Source organism: Castor canadensis, chromosome 3, assembly GCF_047511655.1.
Source record: "Castor canadensis chromosome 3, mCasCan1.hap1v2, whole genome shotgun sequence".
Taxonomy (NCBI): domain Eukaryota; kingdom Metazoa; phylum Chordata; class Mammalia; order Rodentia; family Castoridae; genus Castor; species Castor canadensis.
Window position 1 is genome coordinate 83,547,596 of NC_133388.1, and position 27,783 is coordinate 83,575,378.

Consider the following 27,783-nt stretch of genomic DNA (forward strand, 5'->3'; position numbering starts at 1 on the left):
CCTGAATGGGCTTCCCCTCCGCTGAGCCCCCTTGCGCCTGACAGCTCCCGCCGGCCCGCCAGGATGTCGGTACCCTGGATGGGACACACCTGCGCCGGTACCACCGCCCGTCCCGGGAGTGTCGCCGGCCCACCGCCCCTCGATTGTCCCGCCGCTCACCGGCTTCGGCTTCCAGGCGCCGTGCAGGAGCGGGGTGCTGTCCGTGTTCTCGTCCTCATCATTCACAGCCGGACCCCGAGCCGTGGGCCTCACGATGCCTGCCACAGCTGAGGTGCTGGCGACTCTGCAAGGAGGAGCGCTCGGGCCCACAGCCCAGGCCCTGGGGCCGCGCTGGCCCGGAGGGGCCGGGGCGCGGGCGTTGGCCCCGCCCCCGCCCCGTCTTGTCACCGAGGCCTGGCCCAGAGCCGGCCTTGCCTACTGCGTCCCCCACCATCTTAGGTTCCGGCAGCGCCGGCCTAGGTCTGGGCGGGGAAAGCAAGGTTCCGGAGTTCCGGTCTGGTGGGCGGGGCCGGCGTGGCCGCGGGTGCTCTTGGGAACGTCCCGCCGCCGACCGTCGTAAAGCGCGAGGCCGCGCTGGAGGAGCTGGGTGACTCGAAGCCTGGGTCTTGCACGGCGATTCGAGTCTCTAAGTAAGACTAGGGAAGTGGTGCGCGCTTGACGCTCAGTTGTCAGTCGCCAAATTGATGGGAATATTAGCAACCTTTGTGCCGTTTACCCCGTGACTGCAGGTCTTTCCTAAAATAGCTTTTGAGGTAGAACAACTGCAAATGGAAATAATAGAGTCCAGTGAAATGGCTGATTCTCTAGGGGAAAACAGCCCGATATAGGGGTGGCCCGTGGTTCAGCCTGTCTAATCCTCTGATGTGTGCGTTTCCTTTCAGATCTAGTTCCCTCAGATTCTCCTAGTTGCTGACTCTAAGAAAGAGGAACTAGGAAACACGAACCAGTGGCCGTGGCAGGGCAGGCCTGGAGCTGTTTGGGCAATAAAGGTCATCTCTGTGGAGACAGACGGAAAAGGTAAGATGTGGTAGCTGCCATCCGGGAAGGTTGCAAGCAATAATTCAGTAAGCCAGGTAAGAGGATTGGTGAGGTCCAGGTGGGAGGCCTTCTGCGGGCATCCCTAAACTTCCTGATCAAATTAAAACATGAAAGATCTGGCGACTAAAATTGCCAGGTGGATTTCAAACTCTGAGGATTGTAGAGATGTGCCACTCATACTCGAATATGTACACAGTCACGGAGCGGATACTTTTAAAATGTGCATTTTGAGCCGGGCCCTGGTGGCTCACTCTTGTAATCCTAGCTACTCAGGAGGCAGAGATCAGGAAGATCGTGGTTCGAAGTCAGCTGGGGAAAATAGTGCCAGAGACTCTATCAAAAAAACGGCTCCTGGAGTGGTTCAGGGTGTAGGCCCTGAATTCAAGTAACAGTATAGAAAAAGAAAAAAAGTGCATTCTGATTCGGCAGGCCTGGTGTGGAATTTTATGCGTCAACACTGAGGGGTCAGGTTAATTCATAATCTGTAAAGCTAATTGCCCTCTATAATGACTAGAACAAAAATACCAGCCTCCCTACAGTCCCTTTTTCCCCTAAGTAAAGTGGGGATTCTCTATAGCAGACTGAATTCAGATTTCATTCACACCCTTGTACCCTCCACTTCCACCATCCTTCTCCTGGGTTTGGGGACTGTAGAAGCAATACCATATTCATACCCCTCTCTCTATTTCCCTCTCCTCCCCCCACCCCGCCCCATTGGTTCTGTTTGTCTGAGAACCCCAACACATCTGAGGTGGGTGTGACACTCTGGGTTGCTAACCATCTTCCAGATGACCACACTGAATAGTAAGGTTATAAAGGACTTGGCCAAGGGAATAAAGATTCCAACAGTCTTGAAAGATTTCAAAGTAAAGCAAGTCTCTTTTTAAAAAAACTTGTTAATTTTTAATTTTATTTTTACTTTTTGGCAGTACTAAGGTTTGAACCCAGGGCCTTCCACTTGCGAGACAGGCCCTCTACCACTTGAGTCATGCACCAGAACCTTAGTACAATTTTTATTTGAGAAATTTTAGGTTTGCAGAAAAGGTTCAAAGTCAGTACAGTGAGTTTTCTATACCTTTTGCCTAACATGATCTGTTATCATTAGTATGACACACTTATCACAACTATTAAGCCAATATTGATAAGTATTATTAACTGAAATTCATAGTTTGTTTGGATTTTTTTCTTGTCCCAGGATCCATCTAGGATGTTATGTTACGTTAAGTCCTTGTGTGTCCTTGGGTTCCTCTTGGCTATGATGGTTTCTCACACCTTCCTCATTTTTGCTGACCTTGACAGTTTTGTAGAGTATTGGTAGGATTTATAGAAAGTCTCTCAGTTTGGATTTGTCTGATGTTTTCCTTAAAATTAATTGGGTTGTTTTAGAGAAAGGCTGTAGAGCCATTCTCCTCACATAATTTCCAGGGAATGTGCTGACAACATGACTTATCACTGATGATTACTACTAATTATGTTAAGCTTCATTTCATGTCTGAATTAGGGTCTGTTAGGTTTTTTCCACTGCAAAAAAATTCTTTTTTGGTGGTACTGTGGTTTGAACTAGGACTTCACACTTGCAAGGCAGGCACTCCATCTCTTTAGCCATGATTACAGTCCAAAATTATTGTTTTACTCCCTTTCCATACTTTGCTATTTGGAAGGAAATCAGTATGTGCAGCCTACACTTAAAGGGTGGGGAGTTATGCTCCAGCACTTTGAAGGCACAACTGTTTTGTTATGGGAGACTTGCTTGTTCTGCCCCATTTATTTAGTTAGTTATTTATATGATTATAGAGTCCAGGTTATTTTATACACTGGATTTAAATCCCTAGATTATTGATTTTGTTGGTGGTATCATACTCTGTCATTTATTTTCTTGATCAAATTGTTTCAGATTTGGTGATTGGGAGTACTTTCTTTTTGGCTTCTGTATCTTTTTACATGCTTCCATTGTTATGGTTTTGAGCAATGCTTTTCTTTCTGGTAGAGTAAGATGTTTTATCTAGGTTCATCCTTTTTTTTTTATGGTACTGGAGTTTGAACTCAGGGCCTCATGCTTTCTAGGCAGGTGATGTACTGCTTGAGCCACTCCACCAGCCCTTTTTTGTGCTGGGTATTTTTGAGATAGAGTCTCGCCAACTATTTACTTGGGCTGGTGTTAGGCCATGATCCTCCTAATCTCTGCCTCATGAGAAGCTAGGATTACAGGCCTGAGCTACCACCGCCTGTGTCTAGGTTCATCTTGTATGTTCTCTGCCCCTGTTACTTCTCCAAAGAGAATGGTATTGGAAACTAACATCTGGGCCCTGGGTAGACCTTCCTAGACCTAGTGGAGGTACTTTATTGCTGTTGTTGTTTTTGTTTGATTTAGAGTCTTCCCAAGAGGATTAAAGAAAAAAGTGTAAGATGACATTTCCCACCCCTTATATGTGGCATTTATTTTCTGATTGCACACTAGTATAAAGATTGTTGTTGATGGTACTCATTTATTTTTGGTTGGTAATTCCTTTACCAACACTAGACCAGTACTGTTCAGTAGAAATACAATTCGAGCTACATATATAAGTTAAAATTTTTTAGTAGCCACATTAAAAAATAATAAAAAGGCAGAATTAATTTTATAATAGATAACCATTTAACCTACTATATCACAAATTATCAGTTGTGTACCTACCCAACATAAAATTATTGACATACACTCTTTCTTCTGTATTAATCTTTGAAACCCAGTGCACATTTTCAGTGTCATCTTTCTCCGTGGCTGCCACCTTCTGTGTGCATCACACATTGTTCTGTTCACTGATCCTTGCACATACCATGTTTGCCTTGTGTTGTTCCCTCCACCTGTTTGTTTATGTGTATGGTGAGTTCCTATATGTCCTTTTTGGTAAATGTCACCTTTTATTTAGTGATTCCTTGATAATCTTTTCCTTACTCAGTGCTTTTATGTATGCTATATACCTCTTTACAGTAGCACATTGTTTTAGAGCTATCTAAGACACTCTAATAGTAGGTGAGTCATTGCTTTAGATCTGGAATTTTGACTTATCTTCCATTTCCAGCTTTGAGTAGGGAGAACGGATATTTTTGAAGCCCTATGTTATGTGTCAGGCTCTGTCCTGGTTGCTATGGGAGTATGCAAGGTATATAAACATGCCTTCTGCATTCAAGGAGCATACAAGTACCCTGAAGGAAATATTTCTTAATACTATCCAAGGAAAAATAAAGTACTGCCCTGGCAGTTATGAAAGTTAGGGGAAATATTTTTATTTATAGATTCTAGAGAGCAAGTTTTAAATGAATAATGTATTTCCCATAGAAGAGTGGTAATATTTTTAGGAAGGAATTTTAAAATTAGTCTGTGCTCCATGAGGATATTTTCCCATATCTTCGTTTCTTTTTTTTTTTTTTTCCCCAAAGGTTTATTAGCAGAGAGGAAAAGAGAAGAAAAGCCCCTGTATGTGGGGGTGGGGGGGTCTCAGAAAAGCTGAGCCACTTTCCCCATATTTTATTTAGGCAGCTGTCCTGTCAGTTGTCCTCAGACAGTGATCAATATAAAAACAAAATAAGATGGGGAAAGGTGCAGTTTTCTGTCATGTTTATATGAAAGCATATGTTCATGATTTTCATAGCAGAGTTTGATTTTCCTCAGTATTGTACAACTTGACGATTGTGTAATTCTTACCTCATACAGACATGTGAGAATATTGTGTGTCTGTCTGTCTGTCTGTCTGTCTGCCTGTTACTGACAGATTGAACCCAGAGTCTCACACGTGGTAAGCAAACACTCTACTGCTGAGCTGTATCCTCAGCTCATGAGTATTACTATTGCCATTTTGAAGAGGAGACTAATAGATGGAAACTGAATGAAGTGATATGTCTAAGGTCAGCAACAGTCACTACTACAATTAAGATGTATTGCCTTTCCTTGTATTCAAATCCTGAGGATACTTCTTTATAATTCCCTTATTTTCTATACCTTGTGTGTTTCCTTTGCATGTTAAAACTAATTTCCTCTATCCCTCCCTCTAACTCTACATCTCTCTCTACCTCTATCCCTTCTCTTCCTTCCCTTCCTTCCCTTTCTTTCCTGGTGCTGGGGCTGGAACCTGGGGACAGGATTGCCAGCTAAGCACTCCACTACTGATCCATGCCCCCAGCCCTATATCTTAAAACTTTTGAGCACAATTTTGGTTAGTCTTGAAATTCATTTTAATGGTAAGTATATAAAATGTGGGATTGTTAGTTGTTTACAAATTATGTGGCATTTTCTTTGTCAGTTTTCCTTGATGGAGGGGGACACTAAAAAAAAAAAAAAAAAGATGTAACTAATATTGCCTCTGTGAAAAGCCTGGCAGAGATATCTAAAATTTAAATATCCTGAAAAATTTAAGGAAACATAGTTTTATCTCTTTGACTTCAGAGAAATTTAAGTCAAAATTTGCAAATATAAAATATCAATGGAGCAGATAGTATACCAACTGAGAGAATCATACAAGAAACAGAATTACCTTCAGAAGTGAACTAAAAATGCATACAAAGCAACTGAAAATTGAGTGATGTGGGCAGATTAGAAGATTAAGGTTCAAATCTGTCCTAAGTGCATGTGAAACCACAGTGTTACTGAATCAGCCCTTCCTGACAGTCCTTTTGGGTCAGAATTCTTTCTGCCTAGAAATTCATGTATTTTATGACTAACAAAAGGCATAGTGCCTCAGGAACTAATGGTCAGAAATGAAACCCCGAACTCAATAGAATTTAAAAAACACTGTATTAAGGCAAAATTGATATACAAAACACTGCACACATTTAATGCATCCAGTTAGATGAGGTTAGCTAGTTGCCTGCACCTGTGAAATTATCGCCACAGTCAAGCTATTAGACACATCCATCTCCTTGGTTGTTGTGAGAACAGTTAATATGAGATCTATTCTCTTGACTTATTTATGTTTTTTTGGTGGGCCTGGAGTTTGAACTCAGGACTTCACACTTGCAAAGCAGCTGCTATATTGCTTGAGCCATACCTCCCGTCCATTTTGCTCTGCTTATTTTGGAGATGGGGCTGGCAAACTATTTGCTTGGGCTGTCCTTGAACCACAGTTCTCCCAATCTCAACCTCCCAAATTGCTAGGATTACAAGCATGAGCCATCAGCACCGGGGCCTCTTGACCATTTAAGTGGATAATACAGTATCATTAGTTGTAGACATCATATTGTACAGCATAGCTCCAGAATTTATTCCTCTTACATAACTTAAAATTTTATACAGATTTAATAACAACTCTCCATCTCACCCTCCTTCTAACCCCTGACAACTTTCATTACATTCTGTTTTTATGAATTTAACCTTTAAAAATATAACTCATTAAAACTTGGATTTTGAATGTCCCTCCAATGCCCAGGTGGTAAAGGCTTAGTCCCCAACCTGTGGTGCTATTGGGAGGTGCTGAACTTTTAGGAGATGGGTCTAGTGGAAGGAAGTTAGATCATTGAAGGTATGTTCTTGATGGAAATGTTAGTCCTCTAGTCCCTTTTCTTCATCTCTCTTCCCGGCCACTCATGAGATGAACAAATACTTTCTGCTATGCACTCTTGCCATGATGTTCTGTGATGCTACAGTTCCAAGGCAACAGGTCCAAGTAGCCATTGACTGAAATCTCTGAAACCATAAGCCAAAATAAACTTCCCTCCTTAAAAAGCCTGTAGGGAAGCCAGGCATTGATGACTCACTTCTGTAATCCTAGCTACTAAGAAGACAGAGATCAGGAGGATTGAGGTTCAAAGCCAGCCTGGGCAAATAGTTCACAAGACCCTATCTGTAAAAAAAAACCTATCACAAAAAAGGGCTGATGGAGTGTCTCAATGTGTAGGCCCAGAGTTCAAACCCCAGTACCACAGACACACAAAAAAGAGGCCTTTAGGGACATTTAAAATCCAAATGATAGCAAGGACTGTCCAAAGTTTGTGTGGGATTGGACTGGGGTCAGGTGTCTGTCTACTGACCTCTATTTCTGACATCTTCAATTATGTTTTACAGTTGTTGTTTTCATAGTTGACATTTTGATTACTTAGACATGGGAAGGTATACAATGACTGCTATGATGCAGACTTAGGGAAATTACCTCACCTTTGGACTTGATTGCCAAACAACATAACAGTGGAAAAAGAATTCCAATCATTACTCAGTTAAGCCCAATCATCCCTACCCTATCCCCTTTTATCACTGCACAGCAAATGATCTGATTTGAAAACCTAGATTATCTTTTATTTCAGTTTCTTATGCCCTATAGTCTTAAGGGAAGTAGATGAGCATAATCCTTTAAAATCATTTCAGCATACATGCCTTAACAAAAACGTTTTCATTATGAAAAAGTTTAAGTATACACAAAATTAGAGTATAGAATAATAAAATGCTATTAACTATTTACTCCAGTGATTACTGATATTTTTCCAAATTTGTTCATTTTTTAATTCATTTATTCATATGTACATACATTGTTTGGGCCATTTCTTTCTTCAGTGGTTAGTAGTTCTCCTTGTAGAGGTCATTTACATCCTTTGTTAAGTTTATTCCTAGGCATTTGATTTTTTTTTGAGGCTATTGTAAGTGGAATTGTTTTTCTATATTATTTCTCAATTTATTCATTGTTGGCGTAGAGAAAGGCTAATGATTTTTGTAAGTTGATTTTGTATCCTGCCGCATTGCTGAAGCTGTTTATGGTGTCTAGGAGTTTTTTTGGTCTTTAAGGAATAAAGTCATGTCATCTGTGAATAAGGATACTTTGACTATTTCTTTACCTATTTGTATTCCTTTTGTTTCTTCTACTTGCCCTATTGCTCTGGCTAGGAATTCCAGGACTATGTTGAATAGGAGTGGGGAGAGTGGGCATCCTTGCCTTGTTCTTGACTTTAGGGAAAATGGATTCAGTTTTTTCCCATTAAGTATGATGTTGGCTATAGGTTTATCATATATAGCCTTTATAATATTGAGGTACATTCCTTCTATTCCTAGTTTTCTTAGAGCTTTTACCATAAAATAGTATTGAATCTTACCAAAGGCTTTTTCTGTAACTATTGAGACGATCAAGTGTGGTTTATGTCTTTGCTTCTATTAATATGCTGTATTACATTTATAGATTTGCATATGTTGAACCTAGCTGCATCTCTGGGATGAAGCCGACTTGCTCTTGGTGAATAATCTTTCTGATATGTTGTTGGATTCAGTTTGTCATTATTTTATTGAGGAATTTTATGTCAATATTCATTAAAGAGATTGGCCTATAGTTCTCCTTTTTGGATGTGTCTTTGTCTAGTTTTGGGATTAGTGTAATACTGGCTTCATAGAATGAGTTACGCAGTGTTCCTTCCTTTCTATTTCATGGAAAAGTTTAAGAAGAGTTGGTATTAGTTTTTCCTTAAAGGTCTGGTAAAATTCAGCAGAGAATCCACCAGGTTCTGGACTTTTCTTTTTTGGGAGGCTCTTTATTGCTGCTTCAATTTCATTATATGTTATAGTCCTGTTTAGGTGATTAATATCCTCCAGGCTCAGTTTTGGATGCTCATAAGTATCTAGAAATTTGTCCATTTCTTCAAGATTTTCCAATTTATTGAAATATGGGTTCTCAGAGCAGTCTCTGATGATTTTCCTGGTATTTGTTGTTATCTCCCCCTTTTTCACTTCTGATTTTACTAGTTTGGGTCTTTTTCCTCCTCATTTTAGTCAGATTTGTCAGGCACTTGTCAACCTTGCTTACTTTTTTCAAAGAACCAGCTTTTTGTTTTGTTGATTGTTTGTATGGTTTTTTTGGGTCTCATTTCATTATTTTTTGGCCCTTATTTTTATTTCTCTTCTTCTGCTTTATTTGGGTTTTGCTTATTCTTGTTTTTCTAGGAATTTGAGAGGTAGTATTAGGTTGTTTAATGGAGATCTTTCTGTCCGTTTAATATATGCACTCATGGCTATAAATTTGCCCCTTAGGATTGCCTTTGCTGTGTCACATAGGTTCTGGTAGGTGATATTTTCATTTTCATTAGCTCCAGGGACCTTTTGATTTCCTCTGTTATTTCTTCTGTGACCCACTGATAGTTGAGCCATATGTTATTCAGTCTCCAGTTATTTGCATATTTTCTGCTATTGCTTTTGTTGTTGAGTTCTAGTTTTAATGCATTGTGATCAGATAGAATGGAGGGGGTTATTTCTGTTTTCTTGCTGAGGCTTGCTTTGTGCCCTAAGATATGATGTGTTTTGGAGAAACTTCCCTGGGCTGCTGAGAGGAATGTATATTGTGCTGTTGTCGGATGAAATATCTGTAGACATCAGTTAGGTCCCAGTTGGTCTTAAACTCACAACCCTCCTACCTCAGCCTCCAGAATACTTGGATTTCAGGTATGCATCACCATGATGCCTGGTTTGTGCTTATTTTAAAAAATTGTAGTAAAAGTATAGTTTTAGTAATGTACTTTTAAAATATGGTACTGAAAATTGTATATCCGTTGTATCCCTCTGGCACTCTCATGTTGAAAATATAAAATAAAAAAGGAAAACAATCATAAAACAACTAATCGTTTATTGTTTTTCAGGTATACATATGGGAAGCCAGTGAAAGGAGATATAATGCTTACATTTTTACCTCTGTCGTTTTGGGGAGAGAAGAAAAATATTACAAAAAAATTTAAGGTAACTTTTGCAGATATTTTATCACTGGTGGTGGGGAAAATTTAAACTTTTTTGTTTCTAGAAACAAGATCTTATACTGAACTAACAAAAGTGGACTATCAGAAAATGAAGAGCTTTCCAAAAGCATTGGAAAAGTGAGAATGTACCCACTTATAGTGATTAAAATGCAGTCAGAGCATTTTATTGTTGTGAGTTTTATTTCTAGTGTTTGAATTCCTAAAATGAAAAATATAATTGAACTTTGAAACAAAACAGATAAATGGATCTGCAAACTTCTTTTTTAATGATGAAGAGATGAAAAAGGTAATAGATTTTTCAGATGGGCATTCTGAACACATGGATTTGTCTATCCCTGGGCCAATAGAAATTGTAGCCACAGTGACAGAATTACTTTGAAGTGAATGTAAAGCTGTCTATGTGCTGCTCCTCTGTCATCTCTCTCATTGTAACTAGCACTTTCATTTGAGGTATTTGTTGCTTTTCTAAAGATGTTAATGAATATTGAAATTATCACAACTATTAATTAGTTTAACTTTTAGGACTCTCATAATAAAAGTGAAACTTATTTTCTTTGCAAGTTTGTACTTCAATCATGTGATAGCTATTTGCAATACTTTCCATTTCTACTCTTTTCTTTATTTTTCAGCCTGAAACCACAAGATAAGCTATCTTCCTTCTTTCTTTCTCTTTCTTTCTTTCTTTCTTTCTTTCTCTTTCTTTCTTTCTCTCTCTCTCTGTGTCTCTCTCTCTCTCTTTCTTCCTTTGTTCCTTCCTTTCTCTCTCTTCTTCTCTCTTTTCCTCCCTCCTCTTCCTCCCTCTCTTCCCTCTCTCCCTTTCTTTCTTTTTCTCTGTTTTTCCTTCTTCTTCCTTTTTAAAAATCACTTAGTCTGACATCTTAACTAAATAGTTTTCTCCTTTAATAATAAAATAAGAGCTAGGGGTGTGACTCAAGTGGAAGAGCTTCTGCCTAGCAGGTTCAAGGACCTGAGTTCAAACCCAGTACTGGAAAAAAGATTAATTATTAGAACCTGTCAGTATTTCAACAAGTTTAACCAATTACTGAGTAAACAAAGTACCATTCTCTCAGTAGCTCTAGTTTGCTGACGTTCATGTCACTGATGGAGTAGTAGGGGTGTTTAGGAGTCCGTAAAGAACATAATAGAATGATGTGGTTCTTTTAGTGTCAAAGCCAATATGGAAACAAGGCTTGTATCCTCTAATTTCTTAATCCCCTCAAACCCATTTGGCAAGTAGCATATATGGAGAAATTGGGTGGATAGAAATTGTGGCGAAATAATATTTTTGCATTCCAAATTGTGCAATTCTCCAAATAGGTGTCTCAAGAAATGCAAATGCCAATGTGTTTTTCAAGCAGCATGATTATATCATTGAATTTTTTGATTATTCTATTGTTTTGAAGCCATCTCTCAACTTCACAGCCACTGTAAGTTGGTATATTTATTACAAGTCTGTAGTAATAAGTTCAATTCAATGAAAGGGAAATAATATTTTACATGTTTATTTAAAAATTTAACCCAAAAAGTAGATAATTATTTTTCCTCTTTAGATGTGTGAGACACATAGAATTGTTTACAAATGGCCTTTGTCTAATATTATTTTTTTAAAGTAGGTCCTAACAACAACAAAAATATTTTCCTGAAAATTTATTTAATAAGTAATGTGGATTTATTCATTGAGGATTTTATTAATGGGCAATCATAAACTTACTTTAAACTTGATTTTAGAATGAGTAATTTTAGCTGTAGCAAATATATAGTATTCAAAATTATCAAACAAATATACTCTTTTTTGTTCAGAGACTGTTGAAGTAATATTACCTGAGTAAATTTTGATGGTATACAAGACATGGTGCTAGGCTGGGCTTGAAAAGCTAAGAAAGACCCAGTCCCTAGCCTGAAGTTCAGTTTTTGTGATGGTGCCAAGAAACTAAGCATAGAAGTACAGTTCCAGGCAATGTAATATTAGGATCATGAATTAATTTCTATAGGGATTTAAAGCAGGGACTGGTATACTTTTTCTACATAGCATTGGACACTAAATATTTTCTGCTTTGTAAGCCATATGGTCTCTTGTCACAGCTACTCAACTCTGCCATTTTATAAACAAAAGAGAGTGGCTATGTTCCAACTAAACGTTACTTATAGAAATAATGGATTGGCATGCCTGCTTGCTAGTCAATCCTTGATTTAAAGAAAGTAAGGGGGTCTCTTCTTCTTGAATATATGAAGAAAAGTTTTAGGTAGTTCCTGATTTTAATGACCTTGGTAACATAGATAGTTTGAAAGGCAAGTAAAAAACTGTGAAGCTGCAAATGATCATTTCCAAATGAGTAGAGTGGAACAATGGGAGTTCACTGAGGGAGCACTGGTTTGGGGATGGGGTGGGGGTTATTAAGGGATGTTTTATGGGAAAGGAAGCTCTAAATGATGTATTTCAAGATTGTTAGTGTTTTAAATGTTTGGACATGGCAGTGGGAGGTAGAGAGTAAGATGAGCTGAAAGAGCGGGAGCTCTGGTTCGCAAGATCAGGGCATATTCATACAATAGTGACTGGACAAGAGGGTTGTGTCTGGGAGTGGGAAAACAGTAGGAAAACCTGGGGTTTAAACTTTGTCCTGTGGGCAGTGAGAAACCTAGAAGACTTATGAACATGGGTGGGATAAGGCGAGAGTCTTCTAGAAAGCCTGAGCAGGGCTATGTGCAGCCCAGGTGTGAGGCCAGGAAGAGCCTTGTTGATGGTAGTTGTGCTTGTAGAGAGGAGGGAGCAGAAAAAATATGGGACTTGGTGTTTGAGAAGTGGGGAGAGTGAGGGAAAATTCAGAGATAGTAAGACTGGAAGAATTGTGGTGTCAGCTGGGTGCTGCTGGCTCACATCTGTAATCCTAGCTACTCAGAAGGCAGAGATCAGGAGGATTGTGGTTCGAAGCCATCTTGGGGCAAGTGCATCGTGAGACCCTATGTTGAAAAAAGCCCAACACAAAACAGGGCTGGTGGAGTGGCTCAAGTAGTAGAGCACCTGCCTTATAAATGTGAGGCCCTGAGTTCAACCACAGTGCTGCCAAAAAAAAAAAAAAGGAAAGAAAAATAGGGGGTAGGAAGCAGTTTGGGTTATAATAACACATATAGATTGAAGTGTTATGGTGAAACTCTCTGTATAGCTATCTTAAGCAAAAAAAAGTATCTTGTTCTTTTTTGAACAAAACATTCTTTATTTAAAATTATCTTTTTTACACTTGTCTGTAAGGTAAAAGTCCAATTTTGTAAACATGGCAAAGTCAAATCCTCACAGTCTGGCCCCTATATTCTTCTCTTAATTCATCTCCAGACATCTCTTGCTCTGTATATTTACAATGTCACTATACTTCTCATAATTCCAAATATACAAGAAGCAAAATCCAGAAAAGTTGGTAGACTTACGGTTGTATAGATTAAGTAGTTAACATCATCAGAGATTTGATGAGATACCTCCCTTTTTTCAAAAATGGAGAACAAGCAGGTAAACAGGTCTTGTCTGGGGGTTGGTACTAGTGGCAGGGTGGAGGATATGAGGAAAGGGAATAGGAGGGTGAGTGTAGTGAAAATGTTATGTACACATGTATGTAAATGGAAAAATGAGACCTGTTGAAACTATTTCAGCAATAGTTGGGGGAGATAAACAAGAATGATGGAGGGGGTGAATTCAACTATGATATATTAATAGTAAGAACGTTTGTAAATGTCAGAATGTACCCCCAGGAAAACAATATAATAATAATAATAATAATAATAAAGATTATGGTGTCAGTTAAAAACAGGAAAGGCAAAATGGTTGCTCATTCTTAGATGTGTTGAATTTGAGGTGACTGGGCATCCAAGTAGAAATTTCCTACAGAGAAATGGAACTTTAGAATATTATGAGCTCCAGAGCAAGGTGAGGGTGGGGATTTTAGATTTGGGGTCTAAACACAAATAGATGTCAAGTGAAGCCATAGGAATGCTGAGACCTTTGAGGAAGGGTAAAGAATAGACAATTGAATATATGACCTTGACAAATTCCCACATTTAGAGGGAGTTTAGAGTGGGAAGGTGACCCAAAAGGGACACTGAGGGGAGCATGCAGAAAAAGAGGTATGAAGTGAAGGAGGTTGTTGTGGAGCTGGGGAAGATGAGGAAGCCATAGAACTAAAAGGCAGAGACTGTGGGGTCAGACACCTCCTAGAGAAGGGTCACTGAATCTGGAAAGTAGTTCGGTTTCATGGGAATAGTACGGGAAACTGGATTCAATTGAACTTAAGTCCTTGCTTTTCTTGTTCCCTGTTTTAAAAATATCTTGTTTTGACAATTAGGTCAAGGCCACCCGTTCTGATACCAATCGACTGACTCCTGAAGAAAGAAACAATAATGTAGTAATAGCAGTGACACAGAGGAACAGTACCAGTTCCTGGACCAGGTGGAGCAGTGGAAATCAGGAAACAGAAAATGCCAGACCATTAACTATACTGTCCCCCAAAATGGGATCTTCAAGATTGAATTTCCAATTCTGGACGATTCCAGTGAGCTGCAATTGAAGGTGCCGTCTGCTTCCCATCACTATGTCACTGCAGCACCTTTACAGTTCTAGTTTCGGGGTAGCACTCAACCTGTCAGAGCTCAGAGTCCAGAGGAAGTAGACATGTTTTCATCTTTTTTGAAAATAAGAGAAAATGGTAGAAGTAGCATAATGACAGTGAGGAAGGGTTACTCTGAATGTTACCTTTTACCTTGATTTGGAGGAACACAGAAGAACAGCAATATGAAGATACGGTGAATGTCCTGCAACCCTCATTTAGGTTGACTTTTCAGTCATTTGAAATTTTATTTTGGAAAGATCTGAAATGAAAGAGGACTATGTTTACACTTGCATGCCTTTCTTGGGATGTCTTTCCCAGAATGGCTCATCTGAGAATCCCCCACTATTTCTGTGACCTTTCTTTTGCTTATCCAGCCCTGCCATATTAGACCACTGGTTGAGCACGGTGCTTCATAAGAATGGCCACTTTGATTTTTACTCTTTTTATTTATATTGTATTTTGTTTCCTATTTTTTGAGCTGTGTGTTGTTGAAAAAAGGAATGAATGTATTTTTCATTTTATTTTCCCCTTTTCCAGGTTCCATGATGAAACACCTTTGTTTCTGAAGTAACTTAGGGCTGTGCTTTTTTTCCTCTAGGTTATGTTAGCATGGATCCATTCCCATGTTTTAAAGCTAGCAGATTCTTTTTTTCATTATAAAATTTTTCATTATTATATTTTTGTTATACAGAGGGGGACTCATAGTGACAGTTCTGATTAGGTTTATATTGTACATTGGTTAGATCATCCCCATCCTCTCTCCCCCTCACCTCCCTCCCCGACCCACTTAAAGCAATTGCAAGAGGTTTCTTGGTTCTATTTCATGTAAGTATATGAAGTCCATCAACCATATACCCTCACCTTCCTCTCCTTCATTCACCCTCCCCTGTCCCACAAATACCCCTGACCCCGACACACACTATACCTATTTTACAGTCCTGTCTTTATTATTAATATTTAAGTTGATGTTCAAAGGTGCTTTTCTGTTTATCCCCGCTGTGGGTGTACTTTATTTTGGCTGTTCAACCCCTTCCATTTCTCTCTCTTACCTCTTTATCTCCCAACCCCCCTTTTCAGCAGCTTTCAATGCACATTCTTCTACCTTCACAGTGTTATGTTTTGCGATATTACTGATGCTCTATCTTTCTCTTTCCCTTTCCCTGTTTCCCCAAGTTCCATAGAGTGGTTCACTCTTACTAACATATTCTACACATAAGTTTGCATATGATCATGCCTATTTTTGCGTATATGCTTACCTTTTGGATCTATCTTCTATGTATGAGAGAAAACGTGCAGCCTTTGTCTTTCTGAGCCTGGCTTACTGGCTTACTTCATGTAACATCATGTCCTCCAGTTGCATCCATTTACTTTCAAACCACATATCATTATTCTAGTGGTTGAGAAAAACTCCATTGTGTATATATATCACAATTTCTTGATCCATTCATCATTTGTAGGGCATCTGGGTTGTTTCCATAGCTTGGCTATTGTGAATAGTGCTGCAATGAGCATTGGTGTACAGGTATCTCTATTGTATCCTGACTTACGTTCCTTTGGGTAGATGCCCAGGAGTGGTATCACTGGATCATATGGCAGTTCTGTCTTTTAAAGCCAGCAGATTCTTTACAGTATAAGCTAGAAAATGATGAAGAGCCAATGTCTGGTGAATGAGAAAAAGTGAAAGTGATTTAGGCTTTCAGTAATTATTCAGCTGGTAACATCTTTTCTCCAGGTTATTGAAGATGAAAATTTATAGCTTTTCTTTCTTTTGTTGTAGGCAGTTCATGGCATGTTTACATCTCCTAGTAAACCATACATCCAGCTAAAAACAAGAGATGAAAATATAAAGGTAATGCCTAAAACTCGCTTGATAAGTACAATGTAATTAGACTCTCTTGCTCTTGATATGTACATATTAACTACTATTTTTTTTTGTCTAGGTGGATCACCTTTTGCATTGGTGGTTAGTGGCAACAAACAACAGAAGGAATTTAGCTATGTGGTAATCTCTTATAGAATATGTTTATGATCTATTTTACAATTATCTTATGATGTCCACCTTATGCCTACACTTAACTTACTATTTTTAACACTATATCCTGTGTTTTTTGCACCACAATTAAATATCTTTTTTCTTTCTTCACCTATACATGCATTTTCAATTTAAAATAGATAATTAAAAATTATACTATGTTTAAAATTTAAATTTCTGTTCGATAGACAGCATAGATTCATTGTGGAAAATCATAAAATGTAAGAAAGGGAAAATAATAACTACCACCATGGACAATTTTGCTAATTCAGTTCTCCCAGTGGAGCTTTGTATTCTTCTCAATCACAAATAGGGTTTTTTTCCAACAGAAAGAAAGGAATGTTTGAAGGACTGGATATGCCAATTACCTTAATCTGAGCATTACACATTAAATACGTGTATTGAAATGTTATATTATATCCCATAAGTATGCACAAGTATTATGTGTCATCAAAAATTAAGAACAGAAGAGAAATCAGAATTGAGAATTTAAAAATAATGATTTTTAAAAAACATCTAATCAGAATTGCTTTAATCTTACCATTTTCTGTTTCCTAGCTTAAACTCTCTATATTGTCAAGAAGGCTTTTCTAGCTTTCAAATGGTTTGAAACTTCTTTAAATCAAGAATTTGTGTATATGCATAAAATTATGATAAATATAACTTCAATTGAGATCCTACTAGCTTTAGCAAAAAATTAAACTCATCCACTATTTTTTTTAGGTAGTGTCCAGGGGACAGTTGGTGGCTGTTGGCAAACAAAATTCAACAACCTTCTCTTTAACACTAGAAAATTCTTGGGCTCCATAGGCCTGTGTAATAGTGTATTATTATTATTTTTTTATTATTCATATGTGCATACAATGCATGGGTCATTTCTCCCCCCTGCCCCCACCCCCTCCCTTGCCACCCACCCCGTCCCCTCCCTCTTCCCCCACCCCCTCGATACCCAGCAGAAACTATTTTGCCCTTATTTCTAATTTTGTTGTAGAGAGAGTATAAGCAATAATAGGAAGGAACAAGGGTTTTTGCTGGTTGAGATAAGGATAGCTATACAGGGAGTTGACACACATTAATTTCCTGTGCATGTGTGTTACCTTCTAGGTTAATTCTTTTTGATCTAACCTTTTCTATAGTTCCTGGTCCCCTTTTCCTATTGGCCTCAGTTGCTTTTAAGGTATCTGCTTTAGTTTCTCTGCATTGAGGGCAACAAATGCTAGCTAATTTTTTAGATGTCTTACCTATCCTCACCCCTCCCTTGTGTGCTTTCGCTTTTATCTTGTGATCAAAGTTCAATCCCCTTGTTGTGTTTGCCCTTGATCTAATGTCCACATATGAGGGAGAACATACGATTTTTGGTCTTTTGGGCTTGGTTTTTCCTTTAATTACCATTTCATCTTCGAGTTCTGAGATTCTGTCTTCTGTTTGTTCTATTCTGCTGGATTGGCCTTCTGTTTTGTTTTGCAATTCTGTTTCTTTCTTTTTTCTGAGGTTTTCCATATCCCGGGTCATTTCCTCTTTAATGTTGTCTATTTTTGTCCTGAGTTCATTTATCTCTTTATTAATCATGTTCTCTATTTCACTTTGGTGTTTATACAGTGCTTCTATGCTTTCCTTTATTTATTCTTTTGCTTTTCAAATTCCATATTTTTGTTGTATTGGAATTTCTTGAGTGTCTCCTGTACATTTTGATTGACCATATCCAGTATCATCTCTATATAATTCTCATTGAGTACCTGTAGTATTTCTTCTTTTAGATTATTCTTGTGGGCTTCATTGGGTTCTTTGGCAGAGTTTATCTTCATTTTGTTTGAGTCTGGATCTGAGTATCTGTTTTCTTCATTTCCCTCTGGTTCCTGTACTAATTTTTTGCTGCGGGGAAACTGGTTTCCCTTTTTTTTTCTGTCTTCCCGTCATTGCCCTTGGTGTTGTTAATGTCCCTTTACTGTGTGCAATTAAGTATTTTCTGGCTTGTAATAATAGCACTAATGATATTTAGAGTGGAAGGGTGAGAGGGGATGGAAAGCAAAGGAGTTAAGGGAAAAGTGAAAAACAAATAAACAAGTAGAAAAAAAATAAAACAAAGAAACAAAAAAAGTTTCAAAGAAAGAAACAGGGAGAGACAGTGTACTATTCAACCATAAGCTGAAAAGGCATTAGAGAGACAGAGAGAGGATTGAAAATAAAAAATAAAAAGAATAAAATTAACAAATATGTAAATGAAATAAAAACATATATATATATATAAAAAACTCCAAGTTCAAATGCAATGAAGTTTCAGTCTTAATAATTTTGGTGTTCCTCCCTTAGCCTCCAAGTTTAGAGATGGTGCCTCAGATGTTATTCTGTAGTTGTCTTATCAAATGGGAAAAATAAAATAGAACAAAACTGCACAAAAAAAAAAAACCCACAAAGTGTCGCAAGTTCAAATGCAATACAGTTTCAGTAAGTTTTCAGCATGCAGGTGTAGTTCGCTTGTTTTCTCTTCGAAGGTAAGGAGAGTGAAGAGAAAAAAAAAAAAGAGTCTGGAGACAGTTCTGTGAATGGCTATCTGTGGCTGTGGCTTGCTGCCTGCTGCTGTCAGCCTGGTGTTGCTGGAGGCGTTATTTATGCAGATCTCAGGGGTGAGCTTAGCACTCACCTGGCCCCTCAGGCTTTGTTTACTCAGAGTTCTCCTGTGCATGAGCAGCTGCTACAAGCTTTCCCCTTTCCAAGCACACTGGGAAAGGTGACACTGCACCCGCTTTCTCAGACCTGCGTGTTTACTCGCAGTTCACGTGGGAAGTGGGTCTTCCCCCCTCTCCTGTGGAGTTTTCCTCCCACTGCCGCTTTTACAAGCTTTCCCGCTCCTGGTTGCTGGACGTGTGCCACTGCTCCTGCCCTCTCCGGCCAGGCCTGGCTTATTTATTTACAGTTCTGTGAGGGATTCCCCTCCCCACCTCTTCGGCGCTCAGGGTGCTCCACCCTCTTTGCTATGTCTCTTTCTTGTTCTTATTGCTTATTACTAGTTTCTCTTTTTTTCCCTGGGTGGGGGTCTGTCTGTCCAGGGGGCTATGCTGATCTGGCCCAGGGTTGTCTGTGGGAGTACCGCGTACCACTTAGCTCACCTTGTGGTCCGCGTCTTCCCAAGTCGTCTAGGCGCGGGTGTCTGGCAGCAGCCCGGGGGCCCTCCTGGTTTCTCCATTCAACATGAAGTGGAGATGCTCTGCGCAGGCTGGAGGTGTGGAGGGGTCAAGGTTTTGCCTATTCTCGGTGGCCTTGCCTGCAAGGTGTGTCTCCAGTATCTCCCCAAGATTTCACTTTAGGAGGTACGCTTTCTGCTTCCTCCCTTTAGCTGCCATCTTGGAATCCCAATCAATAGTGTATTATGTTGAAGATGATGGGGAAATTATAAATGATGTTCTAAAAATCCCTGTTCAACTTGTTTTTAAAACAAGGTAAGATTTAAAGTAATGACATTTAAAAGGGAGCTATATTAGTAAAGTCTGAGAACTGTAATATTTCTTTACAAAAGTATAATTAAACCATATACTTAGAGATTTATATTATTCATATATATATAATGATTGGGCCCAGGTCTTAATTGTAGTAAGTGGTTCTTGGTTTTAAGACCGTAACTCAAATCTATGAAGCGTTTTCAGGCTTTTTCAAATAGTTGGGTCAGTATTGCTCTGGCATGGAATTCCAGTGAAACAGAACTGGTGTGGTGTTGGTATTGACATGAGAGTGTGGGAGGGAATGAGGCCATCTGAGATGCTTGTGGAAGGAGAGATGGGCTTTGGTTTATCTGTTTTATCAGCTGGAAACTGAGACAAATTATCAATAAGCTTGGATGCTTTGCATGTGAGGATCTGTGTGGAGTCTGGTATTTAAATGCACCTGTGTTTCTCATCGCCTAAGTAACCAGCTTGTGTAGAAAATCACCTTTCTTGTCAGACCCCAAGTCTGACAAGAAACCTGATCGAGTCATCTCATGTTTATCAGAATGAGCTGTTTTTCTCACTAGAAATTGCTACCTCTCAGGTCCTTTTAAATAAAGGGATCATTTGTTTTAAAGTAGTGACATGTACTGTATGATGTTACTAATATTTCTTTTTCTTTAATTTGTTAAAGTGTTGAGTAGAGTAGTTTTCTTTTTTTTTTAATTGTTTTATTATTCATATGTGCATACAAGGCTTGGGTCATTTCTCCCCCCTGCCCCCACCCCCTCCCTTACCACCCACTCTACCCCCTCTTTCTCCCCCCCACCCCCTCGATACCCAGCATAAACTATTTTGCCCTTGTTTCTAATTTCGTTGAAGAGAGAGTATAAGCCATAATAGGAAGGAACAAGTGTTTTTGCTGGTTCTATGCTTTCTTTTGTTGAGAATTGTTAACCTGTTCTTTGTTGTTTTTTGTGGTGCTGGGGACTGAATCTAGGGTTTTGCACATGCTGGCAAGCATTCTACCACTAAGCTGGATGCCCAACTATTGTGTTAACCTTAATTTTGATTCAAATTAAAATATAATGGAAACTTGTATTTTTCATGTAATGAGAAGAGTTTTAAAAAGTCACTATATTTTGTTAGTTTCAGAACACAGTTTTTCATTTTTAGTGATTAGAATAATCACCTGATAAAGGTGAATTTTAAAGTAGGAGTCATAAAAGCTTAAGCAAGGAAGCATACGTCTATGAGAGTGAGATCAGATTGTAAAGCTAGTAACAGTGTGCAGGATCATTGACACTGAGCAAGCCAACTGTGCTAACAGCATATTCTCAAGACATTTTTAGCTGTATAAGAATTAGTTTCAATTCTACTTCAAAGATACCTTGTTCTAATTTTTATTCAAAACTAATCATATTTACAAAGTAACAACCTAAATGTAAAATAGGGTGTGTTTTAAGCAAAACAAATTAATTGTGAACAGTTAATTAAAAGGATGTGTTTTAAGCAAAACAAATTAATTGTGAACAGTTAATTAAAAGAAAATTAGTGACTTTGTTGATGTTATAATGACTATGGAATAAAATGAATGAGGTGTAGAAGGGCCAAGAGATTGCGATGTAGAAGTCACCTACACAGAAATGCAAGCTGGAGCCAGGGGGTCTCTGAGGCCAGAGTGTGTGGTGAGAACTGAGACTGAGTCGTGAACATGCTGTACCCCTCCCTGTTGGGAGTGTGGATGAAGAAGGTAAGCTAGATAAAGTGCTTGATAGGTGTTTCAGAGAAAAATTGCAGTGGTCCAGTTAAGCAGGAAAGGACGACTTTATTCATGACAGTACAATAGAAGAGAAATTGAGGACTGAAGGTGTGGCTCAAGTGGTTGAGCACCTCTTTTGCAAGCACAAAGTCCTGAGTTCAAACCCTAGTCCCACAAAAAATAAAAAGTAAAAAAAGAAAAAGTGATGGGAGATTGAACGCAAGTGTGCTGAGACAAAAGGCAGGAGGGTATGAAAGCTCTGGGGTGAGTTAACGTCCATGCTGGAGGACATTGTGGGGAGTTTGTTCAATGTGGTCAGTCCTCTGTGTTTGTGAATCAAGGCTTATTGAACTTAGGCCTCCTCAGAGACTGGGAAAACAGCTCTATCTTTCTTGATGGTTACACGTCAAGGAGCATTGCTCCCATATTCTTGGGAAAGACATTTCTGGGCTTTAAAACTGGCAAGAAGCTGGGAGAAGATTAGCATCTCAAGGGGGCAGAGAAAGACTGTGCAATTTCATGTTTTCTAAAGTAAATGCTCTAAGGAAAGGGAGGTCAGGGGATGCAGCCAGGGAGAAGTTCACGTTAAGTTTCGTCAAATTCAGGGGAACTTTAAGACCATGTTGGTCAGGTAGTTCAGTCACTGGTTCAGGGAACTGTTAGATAGAGCTGCATGGAAAGAAAGTCCTCCATAGGAAGGGAGCTCATGACAAAGTCCTTTGGTTCAGTAGTGAAATGATCGATGGTCTTTATGAAGTATTAGTAGGATGATGCATTGATGAATGTAATGACCACAAGTTCAGGCAGCCAGGGAGACCTACAGCAGGGAGCCTGACTAGTGTTTTGTCTGGCCACTCCCTCCTTAGAAAGAACTCCCCTCACCCCACACCCCATGTAGTGCTGTGAGCCCCCAGGGAGCTCTCCTTGTATTCATTCCTAAGTCAAAGTCACCAACACCTGCAGTTTCTTTCCATTTCTGAGCTCTTTCTCTTGAAGTCTAGCCTTCCCCACATGTGCTAGACATGTCTATTTTCTGTTCATCACTGGCTGGGGACCAAGAGATGAGAGTGGAGAGAGGGAAGAGAAAAGGTAGAGAAGTGAAGGAAAATTCAGATTTATACAACCATGAGATGTTTCATGACTTGGAAACACATGAAAGTGAAATTTTTTTCCATTCCTTTCCTCAGAGAAGGGTTATTTATACTTTTTAAATGTTCCAAGACAAATGTAGAATCTGTTAGCTTTTGAGTCATTGATTTGGTATTGATAAGATATGAAAATAATACTTTTAAAAAGTGAAATAAATGCTGATTTCTCTCTTTCTTAGATAAAGCTATTTTGGAGTAAAGTTAATCCTGAATGATCTGAGTAAGTTTCTCTGAGGATCTCTGTGATACAGCCTGACTCCTTAGTTGGGATTGTAGCTGGTGACAAAATTGTGAATCTGATGAATCCCTCAAAGGACATTAAATGGAAAATGTGAGTTTAGCTTTATTACTTATAAAAATACCTATTAAATGAGAAAAAAACCTATTGCATTACTTTAAATATTTAAAGGAAGTCCATTGCAAAAGCCAACGAAGAGCAGATCGTCCAAATAAAAATGAATCTGTAAGTCCATTAGTTATGTTGGAAGGAAGCTGGTGGCTTCAGACTTCTCTGTTGTCTTACATAAGAAATACCTCCTAAAGCTAGGTAGGAAGAATATGTTCTGGAGGGTTAGTGTACAGCATGGTGGCAGTAGTTAATCGTGTACTGTGTGCTTAAAATTGCCAAGAGGGAAGATTTTAAATGTTCTAATAACAAGAGATGGTAAAAATGTGAGGGGATGGATATGTTAATTACCTTGATTTAATCATTATGCAATGTATACGTGTATCAACATCATATTGTACCCCAAAATATATGAAATTAAATGAAATACCAGCCAGAGTTTATACTCAGTTTCATACTATATTTTAACTTAAGAAAAAGTACTCAGAAATTATACCTTACAAAGATTGACTATTTTCAAAATGATTAGAGATCACATAGATGTGGAGGAGAAGGAACACTTGGACACTGTTGGTGGAAATGTAAATTAGTTCATCTATTATGCAGAACAATGTGAAGGTTCTTCAAAGGTCAAAAATAGAGCTACAGTATGATTTAACTATCTCACGACTGTGTATACATCCAAAGTAAATGAAATCAGTATGTCAATAGACATCTGCACTGGCACGTTCACTGCAGCACTATTCACAACAGCCAAGAAATAGAAACTACCTCAGTTGTTTAACTGATGAGCAGATAAAGAAAATGTGGTCCATGTACACAATGAATAGTATTCATTCAGCCATAAGAAGAATTAAATCCTCTCATTTGTGGCAACATGGGTAGAAATGGAGGTGATTATATTAAATGAAATAAGCCAGGCATGGAAGAAGAATACCACGTGACCTTACTCATGTGGAATCTAAAAAGTTGACCTCATAGAAGTTGAGAGCAGAATGGTGTTTACAGAAGTGGGGGATGTAGGATGGACAAAGGTGGATCATGGGCACTAAGTTACAGTCTGATAGGAGCAGGGAGCTCTGGTGTGCTTTTTCTCAGCAGGGTGACTACAGATAACAGCAATGTGTTGCATATTTAAGGAGATAGATATGTTTAACTTGATCTAAACATTGTACAGTATATAGAAATATTACATGATACCCCATTAATATGTACAATTTTTTGTTCTCATGTACCAGTTAAAAATTTTTAAAATTGCGTTTATGGGGATCAAACACATAAAAGTGAATTCTTTTAGAAAGAGAAAGTACTAGGAAATTGACTTACACAGTTTTGGATGCCATGGTATAAGAAAGCTTTAGATAATATTGAAGTGCTTCCTATTTTGGTTATACCTATGGCTGTGAATATTTGTAGTCATTTGAGTGTGGTGATACACTAAGAGTGAGACTTTTACACATTTTGTTTTCTTTTGTCCTTTGGTTTTTTGAGACAGGTTCTTGCTGTATAATCCAGGCTGTCCCCAACATCACAATTTTCCTGTCTCACCCTTTCACATGGTAGGATTATAGGATGTACTGCCATGCCTAGATTTTAGCCTGTTTCACCCAGTCTTCTTAGAAGTGAGTACTGTTCTTAAAGAAGTAACATTGGGTTGAGTGCAAGTGACTCACACCTTTAATCCTAGAGGTCAGGAGGATTGTGATTCAAAGCCAGCCTAGGCAAATAATTCATGACATGCTATCTTGAAAAAAACCCATCATAAGAAAGGGCTACTGGAGTGGCTCAAGGTGTATGCCCTGACTTCCAACCCGAGGACTGAAAAGAAAAAAAAAGAAAAAGAAAAAGCAACCCCAAAACAAGAACAACAACAAAAAATATTGACAGTGTGACACATTGAAACATCTCATTATTGAAAACTCTTATTTGTTTAATTTGTATTGCAGAACCTTGTTCTGCTTATTAGCAATTTACATTTCCTCCTTTGCAAATTGACTGTTTTAGGGTTTTTTTTAATTTAGGTAACTGAGATCTTATAGAATTGATATTAATCTTCATCCACTTTAGCCATTCACCTCTCACAAGTGGATAGGTCGTATTTACTGTTGATGTATACTTGTTGATCTTGTTAACCAGCAACATTTACATTCTCTCTGGATAAAACTCAAGTCCGTACTTACTTCATGGGCATTCTGGATTTGTGGGCAGAGTAAAAATAAGTTTAAATAAGTAATGTAATTTCTACTGATTGAATCATGAGCAAGCATGTGCATATTCATTACTCTTTGATTTGTGTCCTTTTCACATTTGATAAGCAAGAAGACCAAGTCTAACATAAGTTACTTAAAAGAAATGTGTGAAAAGCAGAACAGGTTACTATGGATGCATTCATGCTGTGTTTGATCTTCTTTGTAGGTGGCCCATGAGTTGCAGGCATCTTGATGAATTCATTTGCTATCTTTCAGGCGTGTTTGGTTTGCTAGATAATTTGAAAAGCTATTGGTGTCTTTTCCTAGTTCAAACACTTTCAGAATGAACGATCATTATGAAATGTGAATTTTTATTGTATGTGTTGCTCAGGTGTACTCTTACATTTGTATTGTCTGAAATGGAGAGAGAATTCTCCCCTCAGTTTGCAGAAGCAAATGAAACATTCATCATTAGAGAGGTTAAGGAATTGCCATTAATGGAATCATGTCTTTTCTTTATATGATTTTTGTTGACTTTGAAATGATTGTTCAAGTGCATGCTTGCACATGTTTGTGAAAAAAAGAGAGAAAGATCGTCAGGGAAAGAATATACAAAAAAGCCCTCAAAAATGAGCAAGGGTGAGTCTAGAGTGTGGGAAGTTTTTGTTATTAGAGAGCATTTAAACTTTGATTTTGATTTTATTGTAACATTTTTATTGTCTTGAAACTTTGATTTTTGAAGAAAAGGAAAATTATTTTTCTGGGAGTATGGTCTTTGGATATTGATGGATGCAAACCTTGTAAAGCATTGTATTGATGGTGTTTGTAACTAAAGCCTGGCAAGAAGTTTGTAAAATTTCTTCTCTTTCTCCTTCTCCTTTTCTTCCCCTTTTCTTGGTGCCCGGGATTGAACCCAGGACCCTGTGTGTATGGCAGGGAAGCACTCTCCCATTGAGCTACATCCCCAGTAGTGTGAATACTTTCTGGTTGAACATGAAGATTTGGATATGTGGAATTTAATTACTTGGAAGAACATCTAGGCCATGACATGGAATTTTCACCTGGGGTCCTTTCTAAATCATTGAAATGATTGCTCTCAATTGGTTTTCTGTGATTCTTTTTCTTTGTTTGTTTTTTGAGGTGCTGTGGCAGGAAGTGAGCACCTTGTACTTGCTGGGCGAGCACTGTATCACTTGAATCATGCCCAGTCCTATTTTCTGAAATTCTTTGATGTGGTTATATTTTGGACATTTGGGAAGATTGTGTGGCTGCAATTTATATTGCAAACTATGCTGTTATTTTGAAATGAATTAAAAAGAGCCACATGTTTTCGAAACTGCATACAACATGAAAGTTTTTTGTAGCCATACTCTTTTAATCAGATTTTGTGTAAAGTTTGGTGTTCTCTGGGTAATGGAGCTTCTCCATATTTCTATCATCACCTTTATTTCACATCAGAATTTTCTATTTACCCTCTCCATAGACTATGAATAGACGTCATCAGATTCATCTTTGTATCATTGGCCATTATACTGCAGCCTGCTTTTCTTTACATTTTATTTTGAGGTAATTTTAGAGTTACAGAAAAGTTGAAAAAATGGAGATAGATGATCCAAAGTGTGTATGGCCACATGACTTTTTAAATTATAGAATCCAGTAAGTGGATGATTGTTGCATCTACAGGTGGCATAGCCAATGGTAATCAGCAGGAAGGTGCTAAAAAGAGGAGAGTCAAAAAATTGCAGAACTTTGACAATGTGCTTTAACTTTGAACATTCACGGCTCAAAAAATACATGGCACAAATGGTGGAGTGCTTCCCTTCCAAGTGCAAGGCCCTGAATTCAAACCCCAGCATGACAAAAAAAATCAAATTAAAAATTTTAAAGATAGGGAATGTAAGTGGCTTTTCAGTTATTGGTCATAGGGGCAGGGGACACTTAAAAATTATTTCTGGCTGGGAAGTCACTGCTCATATGCTTTTTGGTAAGTCACTTGAGTTCTCTGCCTCCATCTGTAATAGGAGAGGGTCGGACAAATTCTAAAACACCCACTCAGCTGAGAGGTGCTAGGATTCTGTAAACCACAGTACAGTTCATTCTGTCCAATGACTGTTTTCCTAACCATCTACCCTGTTCATTTTCAGATGACACTGCAGAGTATGCCGAGAGGTTTGTGGATGAACATGATGGATATCTGGTAGATATTCATGACTTTTCTTCAGTTAGCAATGCATGTGTCAGAAAGCATTTTCCCGAGACTTGGATTTGGCTAACACAAACATGGCATAAAAATTTACAAAGTTCTTTTTTCATATAGGTTTTTCTTAGTGTATTTCAAAGTAGATTTTGCCCTCTTTCTAATGCTTAAGTAGTAATATAATGTGAACTTGAACTAAGTAGGCTAACAAGATTTTGTTTCAGAATGATGTTGTTTAAATGATGTTTATTAAATGTTTTATTTAATAAAACCAAGTGCAGACTGTGGAAGAAGAGTTTCACCAGAGACAAGATAGGCCTATTTTTTTCTCACTCATTTTTTTCTTTATTCCTTTATTCACATGTG

General features: G+C 38.4%; 4 protein-coding genes across 19 annotated transcripts in view; 2 read left to right on the top strand and 2 right to left on the bottom strand.

Moving 5' to 3' along the window:
* Positions 1-375, bottom strand: part of LOC109676132 (sialin) — an 86,775-nt gene extending 86,400 nt beyond the window's left edge. For 7 of the 11 annotated variants that reach the window (XR_012445855.1, XR_002211514.2, XR_002211516.2 and 4 more), the window contains exon 1: positions 160-374. The gene's annotated coding sequence lies outside the window, so the exon portion shown is untranslated. Of the gene's footprint in view, positions 1-159 lie in introns of all 11 variants that reach the window. The other 4 variants (XM_074066903.1, XM_074066904.1, XM_074066901.1 and 1 more) reach the window with 1 other exon arrangement.
* Positions 1-27,783, bottom strand: part of LOC141421230 (inhibitor of Bruton tyrosine kinase-like) — a 1,912,155-nt gene that overhangs the window by 1,701,076 nt on the left and 183,296 nt on the right. The window lies entirely within an intron of this gene.
* LOC141410465 (inhibitor of Bruton tyrosine kinase-like) overlaps positions 1-27,783 on the top strand; it is a 973,048-nt gene that overhangs the window by 160,424 nt on the left and 784,841 nt on the right. The gene's annotated exons all lie outside the window — the stretch shown is intronic.
* The window catches only part of LOC141421231 (CD109 antigen-like), a 30,134-nt gene continuing 2,820 nt past the window's right edge, over positions 470-27,783 (top strand). The window contains exons 1-10 of one of the 5 annotated variants that reach the window (XM_074066912.1): positions 472-629; positions 882-1,017; positions 9,619-9,715; positions 11,136-11,159; positions 14,061-14,284; positions 16,102-16,173; positions 16,265-16,326; positions 19,691-19,793; positions 22,865-23,016; positions 27,365-27,417. In XM_074066912.1, coding sequence (XP_073923013.1) covers positions 9,653-9,715; positions 11,136-11,159; positions 14,061-14,282 — 309 coding nt within the window. In that variant the 5' untranslated portion in view covers positions 472-629; positions 882-1,017; positions 9,619-9,652 and the 3' untranslated portion in view covers positions 14,283-14,284; positions 16,102-16,173; positions 16,265-16,326; ... (1 more) ...; positions 22,865-23,016; positions 27,365-27,417. Of the gene's footprint in view, positions 753-881; positions 1,018-9,618; positions 9,716-11,049; positions 11,160-14,060; positions 14,285-16,101; positions 16,174-16,264; positions 16,327-19,690; positions 19,794-22,864; positions 23,017-27,364; positions 27,418-27,783 lie in introns of all 5 variants that reach the window. The other 4 variants (XR_012445858.1, XM_074066911.1, XM_074066913.1 and 1 more) reach the window with 4 other exon arrangements.